General features: G+C 45.7%; 2 protein-coding genes across 2 annotated transcripts; one reads left to right on the top strand and one right to left on the bottom strand.

Annotated features, from left to right (window-relative positions):
• Positions 1–13,984: 13,984 nt before the first annotated feature.
• Positions 13,985–16,172, bottom strand: PtA15_12A60 (uncharacterized protein; the record flags this gene model as incomplete). The annotated part of the gene is made up of 9 exons (XM_053162220.1): positions 13,985–14,122; positions 14,184–14,262; positions 14,334–14,433; positions 14,511–14,706; positions 14,803–15,193; positions 15,260–15,325; positions 15,421–15,564; positions 15,646–15,990; positions 16,087–16,172. The coding sequence occupies 9 exons, from the start codon at positions 16,170–16,172 to the stop codon at positions 13,985–13,987; spliced, it is 1,545 nt and encodes a 514-aa protein (XP_053025630.1).
• A 979-nt stretch (positions 16,173–17,151) lies between these two features.
• PtA15_12A59 (uncharacterized protein) lies at positions 17,152–17,471 on the top strand (the record flags this gene model as incomplete). The annotated part of the gene is made up of 2 exons (XM_053162218.1): positions 17,152–17,234; positions 17,375–17,471. The coding sequence occupies 2 exons, from the start codon at positions 17,152–17,154 to the stop codon at positions 17,469–17,471; spliced, it is 180 nt and encodes a 59-aa protein (XP_053025629.1).
• Positions 17,472–19,023: the final 1,552 nt, after the last annotated feature.

The raw sequence follows: 19,023 nt of genomic DNA, 5'->3' as shown, positions 1-19,023 counted from the left end.
AAAGTTAATCATATGCTTCCACAAGTTGATATTTGTATAAGAAATCAGGGGTAAAAATGCAAATCTGATGAATAGAAATGTTTCGCAGGTAAGCTCAGGCGCGCTTGGTATTGCTCCACTCTTGGTCTTGATTACACATACCTGACAAAAAAGAAACGCGTCGCAGGTAGCTCAAGCGCGCTCGGTATTGGTCCACTCCTGGTGATTCATTCCACGGCTGGACATTCATCCCTATGCCATGAGGGAGCAGTGAGCACAGGGTCGCTGGGACTGAATCTCACGGGCAGAGACTGGTGACAGAGGAGCTGACTAGAGACAAGATGGTTTGTATTCGGTGAGGAGAGGGTTACAGACTAGAGCATCTCCACCGCGGTTGCTAAACTGGCAACGTTTAACCTGCGTTTAGCGCAGCGGTTTGTCCCGCTGTGCTAAAAGCTTTTTGTTGTCCCTGGAAAAAAATGATGATTTGTAGCGCGCTAAAAAAGCAGGCAAGTAGCGCTGAACCGCTGCGTCTCAGCGGTAGCGCAGCGGTTGGAAAAAGGAAAAAAAAGTGGTTTAAATCATGTTAAAAGAGGTTTAACACACACTAAACTTCCACTATCCACTAAATTAGCAGATAGTGTAAAGAATTTGCGCCTCCGCTGCGCTATCACCAATTGCCCTGGGTGGGTAGCGGTCAATTGCTGCGCGTAGCGATTAGCGCTGCAGTTTTTCAACAGCTTCCGCTGCATGCCTATGGGAGGTGTGATCGCTGCGCTGCGCTAAATGCCCGCTTTTTTTAGCGAGCGCAGCGGTTACAACATTGAAACTGGGTTTCTAAATCAAATTGAGCACCCCAAACCCACTTTAGCAACACCACCACGGGTGTTAATGTAAAGTTGAGAAATGACTCGAGTTGATGATGCCCGTAGACAGAAAAATCTGAGATAAGATGATAAAATAGGGCTTTGACTGAGTGACAAGCTACGACGACACGGATTTTTCCCAACAACACACACCTACAAAGATATGAAAAGAAGAAAAGAAAAGGAAAAACATTTAGATGATTAAGATAACATGATTTGATGAAATATAATTTATGATCACACCTGTGATTACGCAGTGAATTTTGATTTGATTTTGGTTTGTGAAGGCGCGCAAGAATGAATCTGGGTAAGAGAATAAGATGGGGAGAATGAAGATCCAAAAAGATTAATGGAAACAATGTTTGTTAGTTTTTGTTATTGATATGGTTTGATGGGATTGTCAATTGGTAGAACTCACTAGTCTCAGGACCCCGGAAAGCCCTGACCAAGCCAACACATGTGAATTCCTGGAATTCAGGGTTTTGTATATGTGGGGAAATTGGTTTTTTTCTGATTAGACCCGGTTTAGATATGTTGTACATAAGGAGGATTTTGAACAATAAAGGCCTAAAGAGAACAATTGGACAGAAAAAACCCTTTTTTGGGTGGGAATTGAACCCAAGACCAAAATATTTGGTTTTGGTTTCCAGGAAATCCCAAAAAGATACCAACCACATCAAGATCATCTTGGGACAAAAAATCAATTTGGATATGTATCCGCTGAATTACATTGGGAGCATTTTGAAAAAAAATGTCCCCCAGATCCGTGCAACATATGTTGGCTTAGTAGGGGCTCTCAAGGGTCCTCTAGTCTCTCTTCTTCACAAATGTTTTGATGTAATTGCGCGCGAAGAAGAAAGACTAGTCAGCCATGACAATATTTCTGGTTCTTGAATGCGGGGGAAGTATTGATTAGCTTTGCGGGTGTTGATTAGGTTTGGGAATGTCAAACTTGAATTTGCTTTGGATGCTAGTGAGAATTGGGTTTGCTGCGCTGCGAAGTTGACCATAACTTAACAGTTAAAGCCTGGTCAAATAACACCAAAGCATACCTATAGTAGAAGCATAATGTAGTAGATATAAGGATATCAACAATTTGCACAGTGACTCTATGGTGAAGCTTGCTTTGAGTCAGCATTTGAGAAAGGTTGTAGTAAAACCACAAGATTTCTCACATTCTCAAGTTCTCAACCTGTCCAAGGCTCATAGATTACCCAGTTTTTTGCAGTGATATGTACATTTTATTTTTTACATTATGCATTGCACTCCACATATGTAATATCTTGTGTATTTGCTTGGTCAATACTTTTTTTTTGGATTTGTATTGTATCTTTTTGTATTAATAACTTGCCAGAAGGTAGGCAGTTGGTGGAGGGGAAAGTGTGGATGAGGATGCCTTGAGGTCCAAAGATTCAGGGATAAGGATTGAAGAATAAGCAGATAAAAACAACTGGAGTCTTGAGAATTCTTGGTGGTGGTTTGTGTTTTTTGGGGGGGAGAGGATTGACAAGGTTTTAGAGGAGGGATCATGGAATAGATTTGAAGAATCAGAAATCATTCAAGATAGATTGGAGAAGATAGCTAAGATCAGGATTGGAGAATTGGAGAATAGTGATGGTTGCTTTATGGTTCAGAGCAAGTTTCATTCCACCCCATTCTCAGAGTTTGAGCTGAGAAAAAACACAAAACAGGACAAAACAGGACAAAGCTGAACGTTGATACAAGACTGAAAAGCTGCGCTACGCTGCAGAAAGCGGCGATTTTAGCGCAGCGCAGCGGGCGTCGCTAACTACCCAGCCCAAAAAGCTGAAGCGGTAGCGTCAACGCGCTGTGCTACCGCTTTCTGCAGCGAAAAACCGCTATTTCCCTAGATGACATAGCGTAAGCGCAGCTGAAAAAGCGGCGCTTTCGCTGCGGGAAAGCGCAGCGATAGCGGTGTGCGCTTTCAAGCGCTACTGGGGCGCTTTTGCGCGCTGCATCGCTTTTTAGCTGATACTTATTCCGCACTTTTGGCGCTGCGCAGTTAATTCAGCTCATAAAGCGAAGTCTCGGCCCCCGCTTTCCTTGCTCCGCCTCCGGATCAGTCCCACAAGCGCAGCAAAAGCTGCGCTTGTGGGACTGAATGTGCCAATTTTTTTGCTCCGGCAGTCACCGACTGCTTTGTCTCATCCCAATTGCAGATTTCCCAGGACCCACATCACCCACCCAACTCAGTTTGAATTTCCAAATTCTATTTCCATAACCTTTTTTACCATCTATCCGGATAACCTTATTAATATACAAGCTTCATTTTACAACCAAGACTCAGGGGGTACACGGCGGACGCAAAACTCCAAAGTATCTCCGAAAGTATTTCGGAGAGCCTCCAAAGTACCCGCCAGCAGCAGCGGACGGTTGGCACTTGGTCAAAATATCTGACGAAGTTCCTCCAAAGTAAGATTTCAATGGAACTTCGAATGTCCTTTGGAGATCCTTTGGAGGAAAACCTTCCTCCAAAGACTCTCCAAAGGACATTCAAAGATCCTTTGGCAGGCCTTTGGAAAAACTTCGAAGCCCCTTTGAATGGCGACTTCGAAGAGGCTTCGAATGCATTTGAACTGGCCTTCAAAGGCACTCGGAAGATTCTTCAAAGGCCATTCGAAGTGTGCGTCCTGTCGGGCTCCCCAGATTGGCCCCCCCAATCGCCCCCCCCAATCGGGCCCCCCCGATCACCCCCCCCAATCGGGCCCCCCCGATCAGGCACCTCTGATTGGGCTCCTCTGATTGGGCACCTCTGATTGGGCTCCCCCAATCGGGCTTGATTGGACAGAATGCTCCGGGATTGGGCGGGCCCTTGGGCCCGCCCCTCACAAGTGCTTGGGATATTGCTGCGTGTATTTCTCATTTGGCTAATATTTCATTGTACGTACAGAGGAGAGACAGAAGGGGGAAAGAGAAAGGGGGAAAAAGAGAGAAGGGGGAAAGAGAGAGAAGGGGGAAAGAGAGAGAAGGGGGAAAGAGAGAGAAGGGGGAAATAGAGAGAAGGGGGAAAGGGATAGGGTTTTAGTTGGGAGGTAATACAACTTCCGGGGGGGGTGGATTTTCAGCAATGGAGGCCACGCGCTCCATGATTTGTTCTTCGGAAGGGGGCTCTTGGTTCTTGGCCGGGTTGTTGTCGACATTGCGGACGGTCTTCTTACCGTCCCAGAGTTGTTGGTCGAGGTCAAGGATGAGCTTAGAGTACGCCACGCCGTATGCGGGCGACTTTTTCCTGATTCTGACTAGGTCCTCGTCAATATTGTCCTAGAAGGAGATTTGCTTCCGGGTCAATTGTCGACGTTGGGTGATTTGGTTACGGTTGGCCATGAAGCGCAGGTAGCATAAGCGGATCTTGGCGCCGGCGGCAACTTCCTTATGAATGAATTCGTTGTTTGCCTTTTTGAAATCGGGTTGGAAAGTCGAGTAAACGTGCGCAATGAGGGAATAGAGGTTGGGTACCTTGGAGGGTGTCCCCCCCCGTGAGACCGACCTTGATGAGCAGAGCCAGGGCGGTTTTTTCTTGCTTCACGTACTCGGTAACAAGAGCTTTCAATTCGGGGCCATCGTGACCCGAAGGCGGTAAGTGCGCGGCGCGGAATTCTGCCGACGCACTCTTGATTGCACCCTGTTGAGAGATAGGTGAGCAAATGTACTGTGATACACAGAGGGACACTAGATAGACTTACAATGGCTTTAGAGACCGGGGTCTCATTGACACGCAACCAAGTGGCGGCGCGGCTGCCGTAAGATCAAAGGTCCTCACGGAGTAACACTCGTTGGACGGTCTCGCGGAGATGGGTCTTGAAGAGGTTGCTGAACCCAAAGGGGGAAGCGGTTTTGTCCGGAATAGTGATTGAGCCAATGGATGTCGAGCGCAGATTGAGGCCATTATGGAGGGCCAATAGGAGTATGGCCATGTTGCGGGCTTCTGGCGTCATCTGCAAATCTGGGAGGCTTCAACACACTACCTGACCCGAGTAAGAAGGTTGATCACTCACCTGAAATAGGGGCTGGGCCCGTTCCATCAGCTCTGGACTGAGGGAAAAGGTGCCCTCGATGGCTTGTAGGGCCACCTGCATCTCCTCAAGGTCTTCGGGCGAAAGGGCCAAAGACCGTCTGGCACTTGATTGCGAGGATCGACTCAGTTGCCCCGAGTTGGCGCTGCTTGGCGACCACGCTTGATGGGGTTTGGGTGGTAACGGATTCATGGCGTAAGGGGACGCCGGCGCGCCAGTTCGGGCCACTGTGGGCGTGCGTTGGGGTCCTGCCTTGCTTGGTTGGTTGTGCACGTCTGGGGGGTTGGAACCTGACAGGCTTTCAGCTGAAGGGGAGGGGGTTGGAGATGAGATGGGGGAAGGAGTTGTTGGAATATATGCTTCAAGCTCCATTTGAGGGGCCAAGCTATATGATCTAATATCCAAAAATCACCAGTAAGACCAAGTGTGTGTTTCGCTCAGTGGTATAAGAGCAGCTCTCATGAATGTAGAAGGTCGTGGGTTCAAATCCCACAACACACAATTCTTTTCACCTGAGTAATTTCAACAGGAGTGAGTGAGTGGAAGAATACTCACCAGGAGGATGATTGGGCCCTCTGAGGGCAAGGGAGTTGTTTCCAAAGGAGGAGGCGGGTTTGCTTTCAAATGGGGGGCCTGGGTGTCCGGAGAGGTTGTTACCGGGGATGAGGCGTGGGTCATGTCCGGGGGTTAAGCTGTAGTCTTGATGGGTGCCCAAAGGGTCGTGATTACCTTGAAACTTGTCCCAGGATCGCTGCCCACCAAGGGGCCGCGACACTGGTGTTGCCTGCGACATCAAAAGCGGTTCCACCATTGAGTTGGGCTGCGCCAAACCGCTCGGGTGGGGCATCGGATTGGGTTGCACCATTGGGTTTGGTTGTGGCGCCATCGGATTTGGTTGCGCCATCTGTTGCGCCATTGGATTCGGTTGCGCCATTGGTTGCGCCATCGGGAAGACTAGTCTGGGCGAGGCCCGAGGGTCTGGGATGGTGTCGGTGCCGTGGAGTCCGAGGGGCGTTGTGGAGTCCGATCGAGTTCGAGTAGCGGTGATGGGTCCCCTGGTGACGTGGCAGTGTTTGGACTCCTTGAGTCCGATGGAGTCGGGGTTTCATGGAGGCGCTGCGCTGCGGACTGCGCGGCTAAGAGGGGCGGATTGTGCATCAACTGAAGTCCAGGGGCTTCCCTTTCTTATAAAAGCAAGCTCTGTCTGAATTATGATAATGATAAAATAAAATTTTCAAAGCACACTTTCATAAAATAAAGGCACACAAAACACATTCAAAAACACAGTCAAAATAAAGGCATTCATTCCTCCCATTTCCCCAAAGAAATACCGTATAACATTTGCCCCATTTCCGCTATCAAATTTGTATATAAGTAAAGCTTGCTTGGGAATATCCTATTTCTGTTTTTGCCATGCTACCACAAAGTCCCTGGGGTTGGCCCACAGCCCCACCAAACATTCACACTGGTAAGCAGGGTTGGGTCTGATTGCACCAATTGGGTGAACTTGCTGATATTTTCTGGTTTATGATCAGGTTTTGAGCATCACATGTATCCTGATGGTACATACAGATACAGATGCATTATGTGTAAATCAAAATGGGCCAAGGAGGAAAATATTCCATTACATCTTAAAGCCTCCACACATATAAGAAAGTTCAATGAAGTACAGGCTTTCCGTAATCAGATGGCACATTCTTCACAAATTTCACAACAACCTGCCTCATCAATACCGCACACTTGGACCCAGGACCCCCCCGAGCTGCATGTTGACATTGGTCCAGAGTTTCTGCCTCCACCTCTGCCTGAGGGCTCTCCACCTGGCCATTCCCAAAGGGTGGAGGTGGATATGGATAATTAAGATGCTTTTGGTTTTGGATTGGATGCAAGACATGAAGTTGTTTGTGGACCCCAAGAAATGGAACGCTGGGTCAACAATGAATTGGCGGCTGGATTGATGGATGAAGAGGTTTTATTCCCTAGTCAAGATGCACCTCTCCCTGATCATCAATTTGCAGAAGCATGCAAAAATTCCTCTTGGTTCCCTTTCAGATCCAAGGAGGTAAGCTGTCTATTTCACAGCTATGTCTCATCATCATCAATAGATTCAATAGATAATGGCTGATTTTTTGCTTGGCATGGCCATATATATCAATACATTTCACCAGTATGCAGTCTCTGCTCTCATGCTTGGGCACCTTCATAATCGATTGTCACGGACAATGTACAATCAGATACGTATCATATTGACTGTGTGTGGCATAGAACTCCCACACTGGGATAGCATCAAGAGAAGCCGGGAATTGATTAGGAAAGCGTTAGATGTTCAATTAAAACAGCATGTGTCAGTGTTCAATAAAACCTGCTATTATCTGAGTCTGAGGGATATTATTGGACACGTGGGCCTCTTTTGATTTATGACTGTTGACTGTTGATGAGTTCTGAAATAGTGACCTAGTGCTGACCTGCCTTGTCTCATCTTCCAGGAATTGGCTAATCCAATAGTACACCCACATTTACAATTCTACCCACATGACACCAATGGTAAGAACATCAGAGCATTGTACCAAAGTGCAAAATGGCGTGAACACCTCCCCCGACAACACCGTGTGCAGATGGCTGCAGTAGGAAACCAACACTACTATATTTTTGAGCCCATCACATTGATTGGATCACCAGATAGTTACATTTTGGTGCCAATATTTTCTACCAGAAGTTCACTGAGGAGGTAGAAAATGATTTATACGCAAAGTGTATTAGGCCCAAATTCACTCATCCAGATGAAGAAGGAAAATTCCATTGCTACATACGGCCAGACATCGGGTATCATGACCAAGATTTACAGGAGATACCTGTCAGATTATTCAACAAGACTTACCAGGAGATCTTTCATATTGATGGAGAATTGTTGATGTCCAAGTGTGGCAATGTGATATGGGGTAAGCTGCCTTTCACATATCATGCTTCACATGGTTGTTCATGTTCACTCATCACCTCATTTGAATCTGTATCTAATGACAGAACATGGAATGCCAACTTATTCCAAACCAATCCCAGTTCCCAATGAATGGAGAAATAGGGCTGACAACAGGGTCATCCACCATGTTCCCATCACCCTATATTCGGATGACACCTCAGGTAACCAGTCCAAACAATGGAACAAGCATGTTTCATACTACTTCACATTAGGTGGCCTGCCTCCAGAAATGACCAATATGGAGTATAATTGTCATTTTGTTGCCACCTCTAATGTTGCATCAGCCTTGGAAATTGGGGAGCCAATTGTAGCAGAAATAAAGTAAGTCCAATATATGTTGAAATGTTGAAGGCTTTTCAGGAAGGACATCTGAATCTGAAATTATACCAAATGCACATAGCACATTGGCAAATGCAGGTGGCATTGCATATGACGCCGGTATGAGACAGGAGGTGATGTATATGATTGTCCCTCTGGCATTCCTGGCGGACTCACCAATGGCAGCTGAAATTACCAGCACACCCAATCCTGGCCAAGCAAATAATCCTTGCAGAATGTGCCATCTGAGCGTGCAATCCAAAATCCAGAGGTGCACATTGGAATTTCTACGATCTTTCTTTGGCCTCCCAGAATTACCAGTTTCCAGACGGTGGAATGAAACTAAATCTTGATCTCATGATCTTTGGGAAACATATTATACAAAGACCAAGAATGAATTCCTAACCAAAACTGCACAGTATGGGTTGAAAGACCAAATCAACCATAGATTGATTGAATTGCACACACAGAAGGTACATGAAAGGATAAGAATCAATGAACTTGCAACAAATGCACGACCACGAATATTCAATTCATACCTAGAACTTGCCTCCTTTGATGGTTGTAATGACACACCAGTGGAAATACTACATGTAGTCCTACTTGGTTGTGTGAAATACCTTTTGGCGGACTTCATGAAAAATCGGCTAAGCAAGAGGCACCTCAAAGAAGTGGAAGCCAGATTACGATCATTCAATACTGATGCACTCAATTTCCCACCTCTTCAGGCCACTTACATGATGGCTCACCATGCATCCTTCATTGGGAAAGATTTTTGAATAATATTGCAGGTGGCCTCATTTGTCTTTTTCCCATATATGACAGAAGACATGAAGGCTCTATGGTTCTCAATGTGCTACATAGCAAGTATGGTGTTTCAGACCACCATCCAAGATATGGAAGATTATTTACAAGAACTGACAGCTGTTATTCGGCAGTTTATGTATCACATATCTAAAATGTCAGGCAGATGGTCAAATAAACCAAAGATTCACATGCTACTACACCTCCCTCAATCAATCAGGTGATTTGGACCACCAATACTGTTTGCCACAGAGAAATTTGAGAGTTACAATGGCATAGTCCGCACTGCGTCTATTCATTCCAACAGACAAGCTCCCAGTCATGATCTGGCTCTCACATTCAGCAATTATCATGTAGAGAGGCTCTTATTCTCTGGTGCCTATATTTATGATCGTCAAACAGGAGAATACTTCCAAGCATCATCAGAAATTACAAACATATTTGCACAGAATGAACATATTCAACGCTCTTTTGGTTACAACTCAAAATCAGTGAACCACATGATTTCATACCCCTACTTACACAATCCCAAAGTGAATCCATATGATGAAGAGCAAATCCCATCTGCACTGAGGTTAAACTTCCCAAACAGTAGAATAAGGCAAGTTTCTTAAATCAAACTTAATTCAAAGGAAACCATTTACAAGGGAATGTTTTATTTGGTGAGCAAAGATGCAAAACACTCATAAAATACTACCACTGATAACCAGTAATAACAACACTATCCATTTTATGTGGCTAATAGGAGCAAGGATCCCAAAATAGCCATGTGATAGCGTGTGTTCAATCAGTTTGGGAGGTCACTCCAGGGAATCGATTCTATTTGCGTCGAGTGGAATGCACACGTGGGCAGATAAATCATCATACACGAATGTGGACGCTGGCCAAAAGTTCCACATCAACCATTGTACCTGTCCCTGTAAGTCCCTCTGATATAAAAAACACATGAGGATCCACTGAAAATAATCAAGAAGTTCAAGAGAAAGCTGATTCCTGACAATTACGAACAGATGGTCAAGTGTTGTCTCAATGTACAGCATAACTGCTTTGATGGAGGCTGCAATATGTTTGAAGGCGCAGTGCCAGTCAACAAGCGACAGGAGGGAACATCTGTGTGTCATCACATCCAACACACAAACTATAACATTTATCTGCTGAATTCCTTTGCACATCATGAGGGTCAGATCCACCTCCATGAATCTTCTTTGCAACCACAATACATTCCTGAATCACTCATGATGAACGCATTACATGAGGGACTCCAGAAGTGGCGCGGAGAAAATGAGCCTGATGCTTCTCAGTGATTAAAATGTCTTTGTTTATTTGAATGGATGTTCCTCTACTATGTAGAATTTTTCACCCCATCCATTTCATACAAGGGACCCCAACCATTTCATCCAAAGGATGTAGCTGTGCACCACATACATTTCATTAATGGGTGTAGCATGTTTTATGTCAATCATTATTTATGAAGCTAGCTTGGGAATTTCTCTCCATCATTGTTGTGCAAGCAAGTCTGCATGCTTGTTGAGTTATGTGCAGTATAGCCCAATTGAACTTAGTTTTTTTGGTTGACTTCTTTATTTTTCATCAGAGGTAATTTGGATAAGTATTCTTCAGAGGGAAATTGTATAAGCATGATATTCCCATCAGATCAGTAAATCACAAGAAAAAAATAAATAAGACAAAGACATTGCATCAGCTTGCAGGAGATTGCAGGTCAAACCAAGAGAGAGCAGGATTGGTAGGGGCATGAGCTTATGGGACCAAAAAGGAATTGCAGGGGGTGGGTCACAGGGGTAGGGGTAACAGGCCAATTTAAACAAGCAAGTGAGGAGTGGGGGAGGTGGCAGGTGCGGGAGGGAACACGTCAGGTCTGGTTGAGTCGTTTCATGGCCTCGGGGACGCCGTCTGTAAGCAAAACCGCAGGCCCGTAGCGCATCCCAAGGTCGCAGAGGGTCTTGACAGAGGTGGTCTTGAAGATAGACCAGTGGTAGAGCGAATGATTCTCGATCACAGCTCAAGTCACCTTGTCCTTGGCCTCGATGTGGCACAATTCGAGATACTGGTCCATTGACAGGTTGCGTGGTGAGGTTGGAGGGGTTGGGGTCGCAGGTTTGGGTTGACTGTCGGTCTTCACTCGCTTTGGTGTTGGGGGAGATTGAGTCAAATGAGCCAACGAACCAGACGAAGCTAGTTGATCGACCCGTGACAACCGCTCCTCCTTTGGCAAGTGGGCGTTGTTGTCTTGATTGTTGTCGTCACCAAAGTTGCTGGAGAAGAACTTGTCCGTCTGTTCGATGAACGTCTCCAAGAATGACTTGCGTTTTGGTGGCCGGGGGGGGGGTTGGGGTTGTCTTCTTGCAACGCCACATTGTCTTGTTGGGGGCCGATAGGCGGCTACCCGTCGCAGGACTCCTCGCGAGCCTATTGGGTCAAATCATGTGGTCAATGTGTGTTCTTTCTTGTCAGCAAGGAGGGAAGAAAAAACTACCCGCTTACCGTTGGGTGGGTGCCCTCCTGCTGAGACGACATCGGTGGCTTCGTTGGCGGAGGGGAGCTGGTGGGGGATGTCGAGGAGACTGGTCCAGGTGAGCGATACCCTTCGCCATGGATATTGGCACCACTCGCCTCCATCGAACGGGTTGACATTCGAAGAGCCTCCAGAGGTCCTCCGAAGAATATTGGGAGGGGAGGGCTCCGCCTCCGAAGATCCTTTGAAGTCACAGGCATTCGAAGGGCCTCCAGAGGTCCTCCAAAGAATATTGGGAGGGGAGGGCTCCGCCTCCGCAGATCCTTTGAAGTCACAGGCATTCAAAGGTCCTCCGGAGGTCCTCCAAAGAATATTGGGAGGGGAGGGTCCTTCCTCCCAATGGACTTCGGAGTAGAGTGAGATGTCAAAAAATAAGGTTTTATCCGGTCCAACCCGGTGGTCGGACGGATATTTCTGTCACCTTCAAATGTCATTCGAAGTTTTTGCCCCACCTTTGGAAAATCTTCGGATTTTCTTCAAAGATCATCCGAAGGATGGCGACTTCGGAGGTCCTCCAAGTGAGAACCCTCACTTCAAAGGTTTTTCGGCGAAAAACCTTAAAAGTGCATCCGCCGTGTATAGTTCACTTTTTTAGTTTCTTTTTGAGTTGATTTTCTCTCTATTGCCGCTAACATGCAGTAATATTAGCTATGCTGCACTCATAAAGTGCTAAAAGCGGAAAAGCGCAAAAAGTGGGAACCCAGATTATAAAAGTGGGATCTGCCGCTGCAAATCCCGCTTTTTTAGCGAAGTGCCGCTGCGCTGCGCTACCACGCAGCGGCTTTGCGCTTTTGAGGCGCTTTTGTGGTCCGCTAAAAAAAAGGAATTTTCCCTTCATTTTCAAAAAGCTGAAGCGGTAGCGGAAAATCGCTATAAAAAAGTGCAGTGCAGCGAGCCCATTTCCGCTGCGCTTTCCGCTGCGCTGCACTACTTTTAGTGCAGCGGTTTCAGCCTTGCTTGATATCTTGAAGAGCTGCCGGCAAATTAATCTTGAAACCCCGTGTGCAAATTGCTGCACCACAGTGCTGAGCCTGAATCTGTGAGATTATAGCCCCAGACCCGCAACAACCCCCGCGGAAGTTAGCGCGGTTAGAACAAAACCCAGACCACCCGCAGCAATCTAACAGAGAGCTCGCGCGGACAGAACCAACCCAGAACCCAGCTGCACAAAGAGGTAAGCCCCTCTAGCAGTCCAGCCAAAACCCTAACCCAAACCATAGCTGACGAGTACCGCTCGGTCACGCATAGACACGGCAACCGCAACGGCAACCGTAAGGGAAAAAGGAAGACCAAAGAAAGCCTCCGGGTACGTAAGCGAGCAGAGCTAGAAAGTTGGAATTGCAATAAGCTAACCAACTTTTACACTCAACAGACCCCTCGCGCATTGTATCGGGAATCAGGCACGAGACTCACTCCTAGCCAGGATTACGGCCAGCACCGAGAAAGGTGAGCAGACATCTCTCTGAGACTCTATAGATAAAGACCCCAGACTAAAAGAAAGGCAAACATTGCATGACAACACAGAAACAGCCGCAGCTCATCCGTACCGACAGGATAAGACTAAGTTATTTGAATAACTAGTCCCTGCCTCGGTGAGTCTAAGATTCAGAAGAAACAGAACAAGGAAAGTGATCTGACTAAGGCGTAACAAACCACTTAGACTTGTCCTATCACTTTCCCATCGCTCCAGCTCAAACACCAAGAAAAGAAAAAAAACCTTTTACTCAGAACCCAGCAACGCTTTCTGCTGCTTTCAGGTAAAAGTTTTTCCTCTCTTATCTTACTCAGTCAAATGTAAACTTGTAAATACCGAAGTTTATATTAAAGCAATATATCTTTCAGTTGCTCCAATTCTTTCAGAATCAATGCTTGGCTGGCTACGCTAACCGTGTGATTATTGTGGTGTAGCATAGTCAAATTATCCTAAATTTAACATAGTGTAGCAAAATGTCACTGGCTCTGAGCTAATGCTATGTGCAAAGGCAACAAAGAAGCACCCAATAAGCTGCGCTACTTGCTCATCACTAAACACTTTACATTGCCTAAACAATTTGTAAACACACTATTTCTGGTTATGCCCCCTGGAAATCTGGTTGAGCAGGACCAAATTTGGGTCTACAGGGGCAGCAGAACCAACAGTAAGTTAAGAATTTCCCTGTTCTCGACCCAAAAACTGATTTTTCGGCTGGGGCCCGTAGGAAGCCCATCAATCAAATGGGTTTGGGTCAGTATTACTTCTCCTAAAAATTGGCCCGGCCCGACGCGCCTGCGAGCGTAGAAGGGATCTTGGGGCTGGCCCGCGGGCAATCGCCATCCGTACAGACACAGTCACAACCCTTCGGAAAAGGACGGGGCCTTGTTACACTCCATGGAAACCAAATGTTCATCTAACTCTTAAGTAGTACAAATCTGGAGAGGTCTCCAGGGAAAGCCTTGAGGAATAGTGGGAAAAATGATAGCGAAAGAAGTTTTGCTAGTAGAAAGTTTTTGATTTCACCCCTGGGGTAGTAATTGAGAGCGCGTCGTCCGAGGGTGCTCTCTGGTCGATGGAGTCTTCCAATTTACAGGCATTATCAGCTGTTCTAAGGTTTTGGTCTAGGTATAGCCGCCACTATCTCAGATAAAGTCTTGTCAATTTCAAGAAGCTTGAGAAAACTGAATTGGATACCCACAGATTGCCATGCTACTGGAATCGCAGTCCAAGAGCCAGAAACCGTTGGTAGCCATGTCGCCACCCCGTGCCAATAAGGACTAAAATCGAACAGAAATTACTTGAGACCCGGTTCAATTACAAGCATGAAGCATCAAAGAATTGGACCTACTCGATCATCATATCACTCAGCTTGAATATAGCCAAGAACCAGAAAACCATGCCAGTAAGCATTCCCAGGAGAGTAGCAAAAGCTCTCAATGTCAATCGAACTAAGGAAGATGTTGCATCAGCTCTATTTGATACCCTATACGGGCTTGAGCTTTCGAAATTCCCGTTTTACACTCACGAAATTGGGGATCTGAACGTAGGGTCTGAAAAAATGTTTGGCTAGTTCGGCTGATATTTGATCGCACAGAGAGGTGTTTACAGCTTTTATTTGCGTTCCAAGAATCCGAGAAATCGGTACTTGATGTTGGATCAATTGGCACATTGCACTTCAATTTGTACCTTTGAGCCAATTTCCAAAATGACAAGACGAAAACCTAGATAAAATTACAAATCCAGGTGCTTCAGCGGTCCATGTAGCTACAATAAGTTGGGTTCCCTATAGCCTTAGGGTAGGTTAGCTATAGGCTTACTAGGCTGGTTGCGGGTATGAAGAATAACATGATTGATCGGACTGAATTGAATCGGTCAAGTAATTTGGGTACAAGAGTGCCTGTTTGCTCGAGCAACGCGTCTAATTGGTCCTGCACTTTTGTCAGCTGAGATGAAAGGTTTGCTTTCTCGTCCGAGTGATCAGGAAGTTTCAATTTCTTCCAAATCAGGCTACCTTGAGACAAGGTGGCTCTCAAACTTTTTGTCTGGACTTGAAGATCACGGTAGACCATACTCATACGGGTCACGACTACGATAGTGGAAACGGTAACGGAAATTGGAAAAATAGCAAAAAAGATATTGATAGATAGAGGTGATCGGAGCCAGCTCATCCGCTTTGATTTGTCCGTGAAGTTCTTGTTGCTGTAATATCTAGGATTTATAAATCGTCCAATCAGTTCAACTTCGACGGTAAATGCCAAAAAAAGACCGACTCACAGGGCTAAAAAGCAATGCGTCATGCTCCAATAAGAGCAGGTATTAAAGATAAACATGAGTCCTAAGCTAGATAATATCGTTCAAAACATCGGTACCAGAAGAAACAAGCACAACTGATTTTGTAACACGCTCAAGAAAACAGATTCAATGTGAAGACTTACGCTGGGAAGAATTGAGAGTGCAGGGAGTAATGTTCTGATGAATTCATCTTAATCTGCATCCATATGTACGCTTGGGTAGTGACGGAGCTGAGAAGCTGCGAGACCGACATCAAGACCCCAGTATTGACCAAGTACAAGGGAGTACTGTAAACTTTGTATGGCGCAGAAGCCAAAACATCAAATACCATTAGCCTACCTAATCAGCATTGCGCGTTGAAACAGAACCCGAACAAACGTTTTTCTCCAGAACGCGCGTAGATGTAAAGCTTCTTGAAAATCCATTGAGGTCGCTTTGCTTTACCGATATAGGGAAGGAGTAAGATGACCAAGTTGAATGCGGCGAGCAAGATATGAAAAATAAGAAAAACGGCAACGAGGATTACGGCCGATTGAGGCAACCGAGGTGTAAATCTACGCGTCGTAAGCTGAGAGATGTAGGCAAAAGGATCGGCACCGGCTGACAGGCCGCCTAGCATGGTCTCATGACTGAGACCGCGGGTGCTCTTCATGAAGCCCGTATTCGATTTTCCAGCGAGCTGTTTTTTGCCTAGCAAGGATGAATCAGAGAGTCTAATAAATTTTACAAGGCAGAGTTTTGGAAGCGGTTGCGAGAACACGGCCGACAAATCCTTGTCCAGGTTTGACAGCATGCACTGGTGAGCTCACAACACAAATCGTGAGATGCGTCCTACAATCTCTGCTGAAGTTTTATGAGCTCCCACCCGCCTGTGATTGATCGACCTCTTGCTCATTGCAGCTCATGGCCCATGGGTGTGAATGTTACCCGCTGATCATTAAAACTTAATTTGCTTTGTCGGCCAACGTGAACTGCACTCAACAGCCCTCAACTGGTGCAAACTTTAGAGGCGAACTTTCATCGATCTTAATTATGAATTATATAGAGTGATATTCAAGCAGGTGTTTTTAAATCAAATCGACTAATGTATATTTACATAAATAATCATTTAAATAATTATTTAAATCAGAGTTGCAGCAGGTTGTAGCCTGTTGCAGTTGCAGCCCCTTGCAAGCATGTGTTTTTCGTCCAGTTTGTCGAATACTCCGACTCCCGAGCGTTAACCGCCGGGATGGACGCCGGGCAGCACTTGAGGTAGGTCGAGGTTTACGACAAGCCTTTCTCCGTGCGCAGTGGGAAATTGAACCTGTGACAGTGTGTTCTTATAAAGGACCGGTCTCTTTTCCCAGCACTACCCCACAGTAAGCTTCAGAATTACCTCGATCACCACTAGATCAATGACAGAATGCATTCGCGACAGAATCAAGCACACGTTAATCATCAGGCTGATCGCGCGATCCTCTTTTTGTAATCATTCGATTCATATTCCTTAATCTCACTTCTGAAAGCCTATCACATCAAACGTTCACCTTTCCAGAGGAATCAAATTTAGACGGCACAATGTCAATGTAAGTTTGAGAAGGTTATCTTGAGTTGAAAAAGTCTCGCCTCATGGAGTCATGACGATTAAAATGCTTTGGCCAAAGTCTAATCAAACAAAAACTGGGTCCTTGTAACACCCTGGAATTTAATACCATATTCACATAGATAAGTAAGTACCAAGGGTGGAAGGGACCGTGCAAGCCCTTCCAAGATCTTTATTTTTCTGACCGTTTTCTTGCCGCTTTGACAAAGGAAGAATATAAACATTTAAATATGTAGGAAGAGCAAAGTTTTTGAAGGACCACAAGGTCACCATAAATGTATAAAGAAGCATGCCTCTGACCTCAGATCATACCAAGAACCGGGCCGCATTCAAGAATTCGGAATGTTGCTGGACCCCAACAGATCCAAACAGGTAAGGCTTGACTAGAGTTTTGAACCCAGTCCCTCTGAATTGAACCTCCGCTGATGGGGCCCGATCGCGATGTGGATTAATTTGGGTTGCGTGACCAGGGGTGAAGACGTGTCTTCTCTTGGGACCAATATTTTTTGCAGTTGGAGAGGTTATAAAATCGTTGCAGCGCCCGACGAGGCCTTGTACATTAACCAGGGCTCGTCGTCTCTCGTCGGGCGACGGGTCTATACGACCTAACTTACGGGTCCGTGAATTTTACAAAATTTATTTCACAAGGCATAATCCTTGTAAAATAGATGCGTTGGGATTTTATGGGATGTTTGGGGTAATATGTATTTTTCCGGGGCTTTCGGACTTGTCTCGGCCCTTGTAAATTATACATTGTAAAACATACTATGCAAATATACCATGTGGATAGCATTTAGGGCCTGTACCATACAAAATCTGTTTTTTTGGTGCAGGTAAAATAGTTTTTTTTTTGCGCTTTTCCGTTATTTTGAAAAACACATATCTGAAAAAACAGGATGTGATAAACGTGTACCACAAACATCCCCAAGACTCCAGAATTTCCACAATCAACCATGTCCAGCCTCCAAATCGCCCGTCCCAAAAACATTTGAGCATACACTGAGCCGCTGCCTCCATATTCGGAGCCCCGCCGACTTGGACAGCTTTGATGCAATCTGCAATTGCTGAGAGCAATTTCTCCGTGGTTAAAGGTTGAGAAGCATCAATATTGTTGCTGATGGACGGAGCAAAAGATGGAGGGAGCTTCAGAATTTCGGATATCCTCAGGATGGATTTAGAAGGCAAAGAATATCGCAGGAGAAGAAGGTGGAAGAGGTATGATGCTAGGTCATAAGTCTGGTTGTCGGCGCCACCCCCCATGGCGCGCCTAGGTGCGCCCGCCCCGCACCCGCGCACCCAGGCGCGCACTTTTTCTGAAAATGTGGGTTGGCGCGCACCCAGAGAGACTAATTTTGTCAGGAGCTGGGAAAGAGTTTAAAACAAGTCCCAGAACCATCAATAATGGAATTTGAATCCCTGATAGCCCTGTGAGTCAAATTTCAGAGTATTTAACTCAAGTGAAAAGTAAAGAGTGAGGGCTAACTGAGACTTGCCGAGGCTTGATGAGGCTGTCATCCTTACTCGTCTCTTTGTAGGTGGTCTTCAACCTTCTGCTTGTTTATTCTTTCAATAAGCCAAATCTGCTTTAATCCGCCAACTAGAACCTTGCCTGCTGCACCCAAGCCGTCTGTTTCCCATGGGCCAAAATGGGCTGGCTTCCTGATGTCCAACTCCAAAATGTGTGATACAGAGATTTACTCCAGGTTGGAGCCATTCAAACAACGCTTTTGCAAAAAGAGAAGAGCAAGCAAAAAAACTGGAAAAGAAAACTCCAAGTATGAAAACATGAACCTATACAACTACTTCCTTAAGCTCCAGCCAAGCTGGAAGCATTTGAAGAAGGCATTTTTGACCAAGATCAAGCTCAGAATGAGGTGCTCCTCTCATGGGAAGATGCCTTCATGGATACACTGTTTGACTTTGATTTGTTGGAACACTTTCCTCCGCTAAAATGGGATAAAGAGTTTGTTGTTGTTGATGTGATTAATACCAACCCCAATGAGGATTCAAACTGGAACCCCAAAGATGTCATGTGCTGATCTACTTGAAAATTTGTCTCCTTGTCTTACATAAATATGTATTTACATATTTACTTCAAAATTTTATATATTTTATGATTTTACAAAAAACGCTCGGCGCCCCGGCGCCCCCAGCCAAAGGC

This window comes from Puccinia triticina, chromosome 12A (assembly GCF_026914185.1).
Source record: "Puccinia triticina chromosome 12A, complete sequence".
Lineage (NCBI taxonomy): Eukaryota > Fungi > Basidiomycota > Pucciniomycetes > Pucciniales > Pucciniaceae > Puccinia > Puccinia triticina.
The sequence above is the reverse complement of the archived record's forward strand: the minus strand, read 5'-3'. Positions and strand labels throughout refer to the sequence as shown.